Source organism: Mustela nivalis (genome assembly GCF_964662115.1).
Source record: "Mustela nivalis genome assembly, chromosome: 7".
NCBI lineage: Eukaryota > Metazoa > Chordata > Mammalia > Carnivora > Mustelidae > Mustela > Mustela nivalis.
The window spans coordinates 57,938,251-57,952,658 of NC_139026.1; the positions used below are offsets into that span (position 1 = coordinate 57,938,251).

At 38.9% G+C, this 14,408-nt stretch overlaps 1 protein-coding gene across 1 annotated transcript in view; it reads left to right on the top strand.

Annotated features, from left to right (window-relative positions):
- DERA (deoxyribose-phosphate aldolase) overlaps positions 1-14,408 on the top strand; it is a 114,972-nt gene that overhangs the window by 46,138 nt on the left and 54,426 nt on the right. The window contains exons 2-5 of the mRNA XM_082742397.1: positions 984-1,081; positions 2,448-2,595; positions 4,094-4,189; positions 6,191-6,325. Coding sequence (XP_082598523.1) covers positions 984-1,081; positions 2,448-2,595; positions 4,094-4,189; positions 6,191-6,325 — 477 coding nt within the window. The remainder of the gene's footprint in view (positions 1-983; positions 1,082-2,447; positions 2,596-4,093; positions 4,190-6,190; positions 6,326-14,408) is intronic.

Below are 14,408 nucleotides of genomic sequence, written 5' to 3' on the forward strand. Positions count from 1 at the left end.
ATAAAACTGAATTACGATGGAGATATACCCTGTGTTTGGTGTTAGTCACTCACAGTAAGATCATGACTCACAATATAGTGAGGACAGGAGACCATTCTACCATGACTCCTTGATGAACTAAATCCAAGTTGTGTAGTACACCTGTATCCAGATGTTAGCTCTATCTGGGGAGCTGGCAGTGTTTTTCGCAAAAGCTAAGGGTTGGGTTTAAAATAGAAACTACAGTTAACTCGGAGAGATGGAGGGTAGGATCAGGGTAGGGAAGAGCATTTCAAAACAGAAGCAATAGAGATATCTCCCAGAATTTTGAACACCTTGTTTTTTTTTTTTTTCCTTTCCCTTTTTTCTGACTTCTGTCAATGTTGTAACTTTTTTTTTCTTTTTCCCAAAAATTTTATTGGGGGAAAACTACAAAACATTTACAGTACATTGTTTACAGTCACAATTTGTAGTGAACTGATTCCCCAAAATATATTACAACTCAAGTTGAAATGTTGTAACTTCTAATACATTCTGAAAATGTCCCTTTTGAGGAAAGAATGGGCTATATCATACTTGCTTCTAGTAGATATAAATCTTGTCAGTAAGGGGGATAGTGATCAAGGATTCCTTTAAGCCCCAACATTAATTCACTTAAGGATTTATTAATCATTTGTTCTCCTGGACTGGACACTTACAAATAAGTCTTTGCTGTCAGAAGTGAGGCACGCAGCACATATTCTCCTAACATAACATAACATAACATAACATTTTCCTCCCGTTAGACATAGCTATGTCTGCTTCTGGTTCCCAGTGTACTACTCGGTTTTACATGTAGAGTGCCTTTCTGTGATTGGGTTTCTTACAACAAGGTTCTTTATTTGTAATTGTGCAAAAAAGAAGTATAAGCTTTAAAAAGAGCTTTGATGCAAAATGATGTAACTTTTCAAGGACCATGTATAGGTGAATATATTTATTAAGAAGTGTTTTTCTTTCCCCTTTAGACCTTAGCTGGATCTCCAAAGTACAGGTGAATCAACCCGCGGTTCTGAGGCGTGCAGAACAAATCCAGGCTCGCAGAACCGTGAAGAAGGAGTGGCAGGTAAGGTTGCTTCTTGAGCATTCTGCCCCTGTAGTGTACAATGCCTGGTCTCTTCCCTCAAGGCCACAATATTGAATTTCACTCAAGATGCATCTAAACTTAAAAGATTGCAGCTGTCCATGACTTATTTTAATAATTCATATATGATGATGATGGGTTGGAGAAAGATAACACATTTATCCAAACAGGTTAAAAATCTTATCACTCTTGAGTGGCAAAGCCGCAAATGAATTTGAGGCATCTTTATTCATGAGTGAATTAAATGGCACATTTCCTCAACACATTTATTCAGCTCCTTAGACATACCTTCTTTGGTTGTCTTCTATTTTAATTTTTAAGCCGTAACATTGAAACCTGATGTGTCTGCTGTTGAGGCCCTTAGGCATAAGCGTTGACCTTCTTTGACCATTGTGTTTACCTTACTATTAATTTTCATAAAGCATTTTCCAAAACTCAAAAAGTGATGTTTCATAGGGACTAGTGGTCAGCATACCCTTCAGTGTATACTGACCAATGATGAGATGTGTGTCATAGGACTAAGGAATTCAGAGTTCATGTCACAAGTGAAGCAAAATAGTGTGATTGAATCCTTTAGGAAGACATTTTACATTTTGCTCATCCTTGGGAATATTCCAATGGAAAGATAAAAGGAAATTCATTAGAATGAGTTAGGAAGTATGAGTATTATTTTAGAAATGGAATTGAATTAGAGTGAAAAACAACAACATCAAAGAAATTAGAGACTCTTTTTTAAATGTCTTATCCCAGATCCCAAGGCTGGAGGTAAAATATTAGACAAAAACCCTCTTCTTCCCAAGTTCTGTCATATGGTAGCTTTCAGGGGCTCCTAATGGAGAAGATGGAGAGGTCTGGTGTGGGGAGGCTTAATCTATTAGGATTTCACTTTGGAATACCCATGGAAGGCAAAATAATTTTTTAAAGTTTTATTTATTTGAGAGAGAGAGAGAGAGAGAGTATGCATGTGCATGGGGGAGGGGCAGAGGGCAAGAGAGAATCTCGAGCAGAATCCCTCCTGAGCCAGAGCCCAGTTCAGGGCTCAGTCTCACAACCCTGAGATCATAACCTGAGCTGAAATCAAGAGTGGGATGCTTAATTGACTGAGCCACCCAGGCACCTGGGAAAAATAATTTTTAAGGCCTCTGTAATCCTCTTTTATTTTATTCTATGCAGTATTCCTCTTGTTGGTCACTCTTGAGTAATGTTTATATCACATATGAGAAGGAAATGCCTTAGAACAGTATAGATGTCAGATTTTAGCACCCATGTTTGTCTAATGATTTCCTACTAAGTAACTGGGTTGGAGATGATTTTTTTTTTAATCTTGTTTTTACTTTTCTTAAACCAGGCTGCTTGGCTCCTGAAAGCTGTTACCTTTATAGATCTTACTACACTTGCAGGCGATGACACATCTTCCAACGTTCAAAGGCTCTGTTATAAAGCCAAGTATCCAATCCGGGAAGATCTCTTAAGAACTTTAAACATGCATGATAAAGGTAACATTGTTGTGTATAATCTGTCTCTGTTTACCTCTTTACAGTACTAATTACTAAATCTAAGAGGATTTAAGACAAGATTCATCTGCTAAAATGATAACAGCAATAAAATCCACAGGAGAATTGTATACATAGGCAAATAATTGAGATTCTTCTCTGAAAAACAGCAGGGAGAGAATCTGAGTCTCATTTTTAGGTCAGTTCTTTCCATCCTGGATTAAAGTTGCTGGTAGAGAGTTTCTTTATTTTTCTTTCCAGTTCTTCAGTGTGGGAAATTTTCTGTCTAGTGACTCTAAAATACTGATTCTCATTCCCTAGCCACACGTGCAAAAGCCAGTCTCATTACTTAATAATCACATCTCATACATAAAGTATTTTCTGTGAGTAAATGAAATACTTTTGAGAATAAAATGCAAATGGGGAATATTGCATGCTCGTATATTAGGTTAGATCTTTTGAAAAAAAAGTTATATTCACTCTCTTAGTATACATGAAAGAAAGGACTTTCTAAAGTTGCCATAAGTTTAGAATCTTAACATCTTAGGAATGGAGGTTGAATGGATCAACCTTTGAGAGTTTATCCCCTTTTTCTAAATGAGGAAACCAAGGTCTGGAAGGCTAAAGGGTATTTCCAAGACCATGTGCCATGGTACTCACTGGGCTGATTTTAGGAGCCATGTCTTTTGGTGGAGGGATGCTTCGTGATTCCAAAGTGCTTATTGGTAATGAATTTGCAACTGGAAATGTGGCATTGGCCCAATGCAGGTATTTTATCCCAAATAATTTGAAGATAATTTATAGACCTAAACAACTCCACAGCTTTTGGAAAATATGTGTCTTTGGGGTTGACAATAAAAACACCACCTGCGTATAGGCATTGTTATACAAAATTGAAGTAACAACTTTGGAGGAGAGGCTGGGGAAGAATGGGGCAACTGTGTAGGAGTCTATGTTCTTGCTTTGTTTTATAGTGGCTGTTCGATTTTTATTTGATTTCTTTAAATTTAAGAGCTTATTCCTCTGAATGAGGGCTCCAGATCCAGATTTGTATTATTTCCTGCAAGAGAGGGAAGAGGATTAGTTAAATATCATTTTGCTATACTACCCTGTCAGGTTCTCATCCACTTTCTTCATCCCCTGTCTGTTAGCTGTACAAATCTGGATTATGTGACCTACATGAAATAAAATATTCTCATTGAGTCAAGCCCATTATGTTGACCGCTTAGGAGTTTTTAAAAAGTGGCATTATGTTGACCTCAAAGACCGGTGCATCACAATTATTTTATTGCGTGACTTGAACAAGGAGCAAATGATCCCTGTTGTCAAGGACTGGAAAGGAGTGTGGGGAGTCAAAACTTTTTCATTCGGTGCAGTGTCTAAGGGGAGTTATTTCTCCTCTCATTTTGAGTTCTGCCAGGGTGTGGTGTAAATCATGAAGAGCCTCTTGTGCAAGTTGAACTTCCCATGAAGCAGGCTGTTATGATCTCTTTTTTCCCAGGCCTCACGACCGCAGCCGTTTGTGTTTATCCCGCGAGGGTGTGTGATGCGGTTAAAGCGCTGAAGGCCGCAGGCTGTACCATCCCGGTGGCTTCAGGTAAGATTATTGTGGCTTTTGCAGCCTGTTTCCAGTTTTCAACTCAGACACCTGAGGGTTTTGTATACCGTTTTATATGAAGATTTTAATTAGCTTTATATATTTAATGATTTCTATTTACTCATTCTCTCCATATCTACTTGCCTCCTAAGTAGCAGACCACATTCATTCCCCAGAATACAGAACCGTGTCCTTGCCCTTATGGAAACTTGGTTGTTTAGGAGGAATAAGTAAGTTTAAAATGTCATAATGCAGGATATGTAGTAGTATATATATGTAAAAGATGATAATAAAGACACACAGAAGGTACAGTTGTAACTCGGAGTGGAGAGTGATTTATTTTGCGGAAGTTGGTGATGCTCAGAGAGTAACGGTATTCACAGGGGAGATGATACTGTGTTGGGGAGGTCTTAGAGGGGGAAGGGAGTTGGTGGTATTGCTGAGACAGGGAATAACCTTTTAAACAGAGGAACTAACCTATGGGAAGGCACAGAAGCATGTTCAGGGAACCGAACCACAAGTGGTTTGTCATTGTCAGATCTAAATCGGGATGAAGTTGGGGCGGGGGGTGCCCTGGGAGTTGAAGCTAGAGATGGTAGATCTGGGCCAGATCACATAGGGGAAAATGGCCCAGTGAGGGCATTCAGGGTCTATGCTGGTGTTGGGGAACATACTGCAAGGTTTTCAGCAGAGACATGTCATGATCAGCTGCATGATATTGTGAGTTGGGGGGTGGTTGTGGGTCTAGTATGGTGGGGTGACAGGGAGTTAGGGAGACTTACGTGAGAGGTGAGGAGTGCACTCTAAAACCTGGGAGTTTAGTAAAGACAAGAGGGTATGTTCAGGAGTCATTCACTTGAGATAGACTCAGGAGGACTGGACTGGGCATGAAAGAAAGAAGAGTATTTAAAGCTTCTGTATAAGTGAGGGTGTAGAGTGTGTGTGAGTATGAGTGAGTGTATGTGTGTGTGTGTATGTGGAGGGATAGATATAAAACTAGATTGTACTTTTAGAAGATGTTAAGAGGAATATCTTGGTGCTTTAGAAGAGGAGTCTAAAAAGATGATTATTTTATTAGGGAGACATCAAAGAAACACATAGTTTTGATATACAAGCTATTTGTGAAGATTCTGAAAGTGTTCGGCAGCTACCTTAAATTTTTCATCAGCCTCATTCAGTTCAGCTTTTCTTTTGCACAACAGAGAAACAGCTTTCCTCTAAGATAGCAGACCCAAGGAATTTAATAACATCAAGGAAATACAAAAGGTTATCTTTAGTAATGGAAATGGAATTAATGATGCACGTGGGAAAAATGTTAATGATTTTTCAGAAGTATAACTGTATTTTCTTTTTTTTTTTAATTTTTTTATTTAATTTACACCTGGCCTTGCTCTTCCCAACTTGCCCCTGCCCCTGGACAATATTAGGTCCTTTTCCCTCCTGCAGTCTCCTCCCTTTATTCTCATCTGCTTGGCTCTTTAAGATAGGCAATGGGAAGAACCTATTTTGCAATTTGGTTGCTACAGCCATAAATGTGAGTGAGTAAATCAAGACTACAGTGGTAGCCAATTTGATTAAGAGCAGAATTCGTAATTAACCAGTCCATCAAGACAGGGCTCTAGCTACTGTGTTTTATGACTATCACTATGATGATACATATTTTCTTAGTTTCTGTTTACTTAAAGCCCTCTTAGGAGCATCTCTGTAGAAACTTAATTTCAGGTTTTCAAACTATAAAATACTAATATTTGTCCTAACACCAATACCATATGAGGTGACATTCCGTTTCTTCACACTTCACTTTGTAAGACAGGCGTGAAGCTCTTTAGTGTCATTAATGCTTTGGTCAAAATATTGTTTTGTTTTTGTTTTCATTTTTGTTTTTTTTGTGTGTGTGTATGAGGTTCCTTATTGAGCTACTCAACGACTGAAATGGTCTTCCTCCTTCCCTCTCTCCCTCCTTTTCCTCTTTCCTTCCCTCCTTTCTTTTCTCTCGACTAGTGGCCACTGGCTTTCCAGCTGGACAGACTCGTTTAAAAACACGATTAGAAGAGATCAGATTGGCTGTGGAGGATGGAGCTACGGAGATCGATGTGGTGATTAACAGGACGTTGGTGCTGACAGGCCAGTGGGAAGGTATGTGCAAGTTCTTACCTAAAAGGGGGACATAGTGCTAACCGGGGGAATCAACGGTGAGGACTGGAAAAGAGGCAGCATGCTTTGGAAGTCACTGTTCTAGGTTACACATCACTAGATCAGAGGGTAAATTTCAGAGAAAACGTGGCGGGTATCGATCATGGCTTGTTCCCCTCATCAATCCTTGGCAGTTGCCCACACGCGTGAACTTTTTAGATCCCTTCGAGTGCTTAGGTGAGTGGCTATTTCTATGCACTAGATTATTAATTTTTCTATTCTCTACTATTTTATGACTCAATGCATAAATCACTCTAGGCAAGTCATTTATGCAAAGTTTATTTTAATAGGTGGAGGAAACTTCCCCTTTTTAATGTTAATCTTTGTGGATTTTGAGAATGTGGGATTAGTAATAAGTCTGCTACGTCTATTTTTACTCCTGCTGTTCTTACACATAATTCCTATGGATACTATTTTATATTTACCTTTGAGTTTCATGATTTACTATCACACCGATTATGATAAAACATTACCCATTTCAATAACTAGCTATTATTTTTTTAATTAGATATTAAAAAATAGATTTGACTGGTGCCTTAAATATACTTTGTTGATAGCTAAATTAAGATTAAGATTGTTGATAGCTAAAATAAGTACAATTTTCTACTTTACAAAATCAGTATAAAAGTAGTTCAACTAAAAATTTTTTTAATCAAATCATAAGATAAAGCCAGAATAATATGTTATCTCTTTAGATATGTGAATATCAAATACATGGTATATTTTATTCTAATTACAGATGTTGTACCTGCTTGCTGTTAAAAACAAAAATTCTAATCTGTAATAAAGGAAGTAGATGCCTCACATAAACTCATCTGCTAGAAATAACCTCAATAACAGTATAATGCACAACTTTTCAGACTTTTTTCTCTTCATATACACACATGCAACTGATGTCCTTTTTAAAAAGTTTAAATAAAAAGCAAGATTATGCTTAATGTATTTTTTTCTTAATCTATTTATTGCACTTGCCAATATTTCATGGGTATCTTTCTGTGACTCTCATTCATCAATCCATCTAGATTGTCAAATGTGAATCCTAATTCCATTGTTTGTCCATTAAGAATTGCTTTTGGTTACAGAATAGCAACGATTTGGTCAATAGTTTATTTATTTATTTGTTTGTTTGTTTAGTCAGTAGTTTAAACCTCAAGGATTTATGTTCTTCTACAAAGTCTGGAGGGAGATATTTCAGGGGTACTTTGGCAGCCCCACAAAGTCCTTGGTCACTTACACTACTTGGATCTTCCACTCCCAAAGTGTGTGGCTTCTATCCCTGTACTTAAGGGCACTCCATTGACTGAGGTCGTTTCTGATGCTCCAGCCTTTCCAGCCGTCTCCCAAATAACAGGAAAGAAGGGCTCTCCTCTCCTAAAAACCTCCCACAGTATTTTTGCTTCCACCTCTTTGGCTCAGACTGAGTTATGTGGCCACCGTGGCTGCAAGTAAGGCCAGAAAATGTAGTTTTTTAGCTTAGAATATTGACTACGTTCCTGTACATTCTTAGTAAGTTAGATGGTGTACATATCTGTGCCCAGACGGAAAGGACTGAGGGGAGTTCTAGCACGGAAGGACAGTGTGCCATAAAGAGCCAAGTGGGGTCTGACAGTAAAAAGCTTAATAGCAAAGGGCCTTGTGAAACCACAATAACAGAAATATTTAAATGAGAAGAGCTGAGAAGTCGGAAGGCACAGCTGTTAGCTGTGGGGCAGGTCACACCAGAGATTTCAGTAGCTCCAAGAGCATCACGATCACCGATACCACAGTTCTGAATGATCTAGAAGGAAATGTTGAAGCCGTTCGTGTTGCCCCACTCCCAACTGTACTCAGTAGCATTTTTAATCCTTACCCAGTTTAAATTCTTGATAGTCTACAGATATCTTTTTGTGCTTTTGATTTTTGTTCCCTTTTTTATGGTTCATGTGAGCTTTGGCTGATTGCAATCATTCTTAAAAGGCATATTTTAAGTGGGTACCCTTTATCCCTATATATTGATTCTTGTTTCTTCTAGTCATAGATTTCAGGCCAGAATTAGAGGGAAAAAATGAATATGTATAATATTGCAAACAAATTTGGAAATAGACTATGTGATTTAGTTAGATTAAAAAAAAGCTATATCCCCGTATGTCTTTTATTAAACACTTGTAGACATAGAAGTATAGTTTCTATTATAACTTGTGCTCTTGTCTCTAGAATACTAATTGGGAAATAAAATATAATAGGAGGTGGGTTTTGATGTAATTGTCCCTTAATGAACTAGGAATGGTTCTTTTTAGGAACTGATAATTTCCTAATAACAGGCATTCATGCAAAATATAATAACACATCTTTGTCCTCAACCATACTTTTCTATTAACTTTTTTATGGTGTTAATAACCTCTTGACCCAAAACAAATTGAAAAGGAACATTTAATACTAGAAATTTAATTCTAAATAGAAACCTGCAATGACTGAAGCCTTTTTTTTTTCACTGTAGTATTTTTCTTAATTTGCCTCAATTTGATTACGTATTATATTTTTCAGTGTCACGCTTTCATATTCGCTGTTTACTAAAATATGAGCCTAAAATTGATTTCTTGGAATGTGCAGACAGAAATGTCTCAGGCTAATACATGTTCAAATGCAGGTCCCTCTCATCTGTGCACTGAGGAATGTAGGACAGTGGCTGAAGCATGAAAAGAAGGATCCCAGTTTTAAAGCTGACCATTCAGAGTGTATCCTACCCATGTCTTGTGGTCGCAGGGTCCACAGTTTCGGGGTGAATGCAAAGAGAAGACTGGAAGAGGGGCTTGTACTCCTCTTCTTGAATTCTTCCTGGTGACAATTTGAAATCTCTACTCCTCGAACTTCTAAGTCTTCTGCCCACCCACCTTGAGGCTCCTTTCCTCTTAGTGGAAGATGGAGCTGCTACTTCTCAAAGAAAATAGATACCACTAGACCGGAACTCCCTCAGGGTCCTTACAGCAGGCTCTGTTTTCCTTTGTTTCTTCTTTTCTCCTTCCTCCTAAGTCTGGTCCCTTTGCGGCAGCTCCCATCTCCTCCCACATTTCCGGAGACCTTACTCCATTTGTTGGCCATTTTTTTCCTGCTGTGTCTTTAGTTTCTGTCTCTACTAGCTCATTCCCATCAGCATCTAAACATATGTAAGCTCTTCTTATCCATTAAACACACACACACACACATACACACACACACACAAACTCACATGCCAACATTCCCCCTCATCCCCAGCTAAGTCTCCCTTTCTGTTCTTTCCTTCATGGCTAAAGTTCTTAAAAGAGTCATATGTACTTGTTTTTCCTGAATCTGCACAAACCAGGATGCTAATGACCTCTATTTTTCTGTGCCCGGGGAATATTCTTCATTTGTTTGTTTAGCTTTACCATTCAGCATTTGGCACAGTGCACTGTCTTCCTTCTAGAGATATTCTCCTGTCGTGGCGTTGGTGACCCTAAATTTTCAGGTTTTCCTCCATGTTTCTCATTACTCCTGTGTCCCTGTGTCTTGTTTGCAAGCTACTCTGCCTCCCCCAACATCCCGGAGGTGTTGGTTGTCCTTAGGTCCTGTCCCAGCAAACTCTCAAACTTCTCCTCAGACTCTGCATATTCTCCCTTGGAAATGTTCTGTCTTCACCAATTTCAGCCACACCATGTGCTAACGACTACAAAACCTCCTGAGCACGGGAACCAACATCCGCCAGACTCTGGAATGCGTGCTCTGTTTCCCTGCTAAACCATATTGCTTTTTCACGCATCATTTTATAATTTTTTTTAAAAGATTTTATTTATTTATTTGAGAGAGCGAGCACAAGCAGTGGGGAGGAGGAGAGGGAGAGGGAGAAGCAGGCTCCCCACTGAGCCTGGAACCCGAGCCAATGCAGGGCTGGGTCCCAGGACCCCAAGCTTATGACCTGAGCTGGAAAGCAGTTGCTTAACCCACTGAGCCACCCATGTGCCCCTCATGCATCATTTTTACATACATAGACCAGTGACTCTTGATCAAATCAGAGAATCTAGCCATTTTAGAAGGAAATCTATTAAAAAAATATTTGACTGGGGCACCTGGGTGGCTCCGTGGGTTAAAGCCTTTGCTTTCGGCTGAGGTCATGATCTCAGGGTCCTGGGATTGAGCCCCACATAGGGCTCTCAGGGAGCCTGCTTCCTCCTCTCTCTCTCTTTGCCTGCCTCTCTGCCTACTTGTGATCTCTCTCTCTGTCAAATAAACAAATAAAAATTAAAAAATTAAAAAAAATTTGACTTGAACATTTTCTCTTAAACACAGTTTAATTTCAGAATTGTGGTATCAGCAACAGCATTATCCTGGAGCACAGTAACGCTCCCCAGGCTGTGGAAATCTCTGAGATGACCCGCCCCCAGCTAACAGTTCAGGCCGCTCTGCCCTTTGACTTCACATGCCTTTTTTTTTTTTTTTTAAAGATTTTATTTATTTATTTGACAGAGAGAAATCACAAGTAGATGGAGAGGCAGGTAGAGAGAGAGGAAGGGAAGCAGGCTCCCCGCTGAGCAGAGAGCCCGACGCGGGACTCGATCCCAGGACCCTGGGATCATGACCTGAGCCGAAGGCAGCGGCTTAACCCACTGAGCCACTCAGGCGCCCCTCACATGCCTTTTTATTTAAATTTTTGTTAGTGTTTTTTGACTGGCCTTTTGCTGTTAAGCTTTTTACCACCAGATCCTGATTTGCTCATTATGGAACACTGTCTTTCCCCGCCTGTACTTCCCACCGCCTTTTCTATTCGGCCACAGAAATGTACCCCATTACTAGAAGGGAGCAGAACTCTGGGAGACTAGAAGGCTGATAGCACATCTTTGCATCAGACAGACCTTGGTTGGAATCCAGGTCTACCATTAGTAGCTGTTTTCTCTTAGGCAAGTTACTTCTCTGTGTCTTCTGTTCCTTCTCCTCAAAATAAGAATAATGGCATCCACTTCCCAGGGTTATAATGGGGATTCAGTTAGATGATGTATGTAAATCGATCATCCTGTTGCTTGGCCCAGATGAATCCCTCCATGCCAGCTGCGGTTTCTTCTCTTTCCCTCTTCTCCTTCTGGTGTGATAGTCTGTTGTCAAGGGAAGTAACCATAATAGTACATGTATTGAGTAAATGAAGTAGAACTCTAAAAGGCTTGGATTTTAGTCTTTGTAATTTTGATAATTTATACCTAGTCCTTGGGCAAACACTTCACTTCTCTCTGCCTCCATTTAAATAAGCTACCAGTGAGGGGATAAAACTTAATGATTTCTATAGTCCTTTAGAGCTATAATGGCCTGTGATTTTATATTTGGTGTTTTCATTGTGTGGGAGTATTATTCCCTTGATAAGGACCTGTAATACAGTATTTTTTCATGATGATATTAAAGTCGACATCTAAGTTGCATTTCTTAAACAGCTCTTTGAAGAAAGCATTCACCAGAAGGGGTTCATCATCTCATAAATCTTATTGAACAGGTTTTGAAAATTAAATACATCCCATGCTCTGTAAATACAGAGGTATTCATTTCTTACTTTTTTATGACCTCTCTCTGCTGCATACATTTACCTTAATATATTACCGGCGACATGGAAATGGTATCAGATTCTGCCTCGTTCAAGATTCTCCCAGTTCTTTGAGCTCAGGACCTAGAGCTGACTTTACTAGTCTTTGGAAACCCATTCCATACCGGAACATTTTCCCGCATAGTGTGTTCGGTGTCACACTCGGGAATATTGTTTGTGTCCTGTATCCAGAGCCCTAGTTTACCCTCTTCAGTTCCTCAGCCCCGACTTGCTCTCCTGAACTTCGTTTGTGGCGTACGTGCCTCACACTATTAAGAGTTTCAGGGTGAGAGAATGAAATATTTGGGCCAATGCAATTGTGTCTGTTATTGTGTCTTAGGAATTGGATCCTGAAAATCTTGCATCTGGGCAAGATAATCTTGTTTGCTTATTTTTGCATAGGAAGGATGGTAGAAGGAACATCTCTTAAAAGAAATTAGAATTTTTCTTTGTTTTGTAGAGCTGCTATTCATAATACGAGAAAAGCAGTCTCTAAATCTATAGACACTGTTTGGGGAGGAATCACATAATCTATAATCTGTGCTTTCTCTTTTTGGGGGGTTGTTTATAACAGAAAAATTCTGGAGATACTTATGGCAGCTGTAGGCTTTTATAGTTTTTGTTTTTAGGCTATGATTCTTTAAAACTTCAAATACTATTGACCAAAATGTGTGTGTTTTATCTCTTGTAGGTTATTTTACTACCTGGTGTTTTAGCTCTTCTCTGTTTTAGTCTTACAAGATTAATTAGTTACCTTGGTGGATGAAAACTGTTCTTGAACATTGTGACTTTTTAAGTTTCAAAGGTTGCTGTACAATTTATATTAAGTGTTTTACTGTACATATAATTATCTTTTCAGGCCATTCTTGTGCAGTGTTGAACATCTTTCTGGTACTCAAAAAATAATTGCTTAGATATATTCATTAACAGTTATTTTTTAAGTGTCTTTGAATAGCATGAAATATAAAAAGGAAATCTACTTTATGACTTTTAGATAGGAAACATTGTCTTTAAACAGTGGAATTTTTACTAAAATCATATTTTGTATTCATGAAAGCTTTACTAATCACATAGTTTTCTTTGTCTACGGCAGGGCTTTTCCAGAAAAACCTAACTGATTGCCAGGAGCCTCACGATTAAGAATATACTTTCTTTAGAGGTGGAAGCTGGAGAGAAATAAGATCATTTTGAATAGAGAAAAGTGAGACGCTATAGAAGCAAGTGTCTGCTGACACAGGGAGGCAGAAGGTAGCACGGGTTGTCAACTGTTTGGGATGCTGTCCAGAACAGGGACAGTGTGGCCCCCTCTGCTCCTTGCATCTACAAACTCATCACACAGGTCTTTCCCACTGTGGCTAGGTTCTCTGATTCATGTCAGTGAACACACTCCATAAATACAGCCTTCTCCTTGTTTTTCAGCTGGGAATGATGAGCAGAAGGTCAGGCTATGACCTCCATTTCTCCTGCTCAGTGTCGTACTAGTAGGAGGGATGCTGGGGGGACAGACAGGAGACAGCTCCTCTGCTGGCTGCTACCCTATTGATTACGCATCTACAATGTCATGCATCCTGGGTTTCTAGTACACCCACTTTTGCTACTCCTGAAAACCTCATTAGAAGTCAAAACATTTATTATCAGGTTTTTAATGTGACATCACGATGCCAGCCACTTCTCTGGTGTATGTGTTTTGTTATATTTTGCATTATTCTGACTAATTTGCAGTCATGGTGTTTGAATTCCATTTTCGTTTGTCAGTCATTTTTATAATGGCCTTCCAGATTATTATTTTTCTGTTATGTGCAAGAATTAGTCTTTCTTTTTTTTTAATGGGGGAATTTTTAGTTTCTGTAATGTTTGAATTTTTAACAGGGAACATGGATAACATGTGAGTATGGGAGCAGAAAAATTAATAAAGGCTCTAGGGAATAAGGTCATGATGTATGAAAAGCTGTAACGGTAGGACGTTTACTCAAGTATTGTTTGTAATAGCAAAAAATCTGAAACCTTAAGTATTATTGGATGCACATGATTGAATAAATTATTTATAACCATGTAGTGGGAGATTGTGCAGCCATTAAAAATTGTGCTACAAACCTCTATTTATTAATATGGAAAGATATCTGTGATATTTCGAAGAGAAAAAGCAGGCTACCAAATAGTACATACCATATACAATCATTATATATATATATATATATATATATATATATATATATATTTGTTTATAAAACGGAATGAGGGGTGTCTGGGTGGCTCAGTGGGTTAAACCTCTGCCTCCGGCTCAGGTCATGATCTCAGGGTCCTGGGATCGAGCCCCGAATTGGGCTCTCGGCTCAGCAGGGAGCCTGCTCCCCCCCCCTCTTTCTGCCTGCCTCTCTGCCTACTTGTGATCTCTTTCTCTGTGTCAAATAAATAAATAAAATCTTTTAAAAAAATAAAAAATAAAAAAATAAAAATAAAAAACGGAAT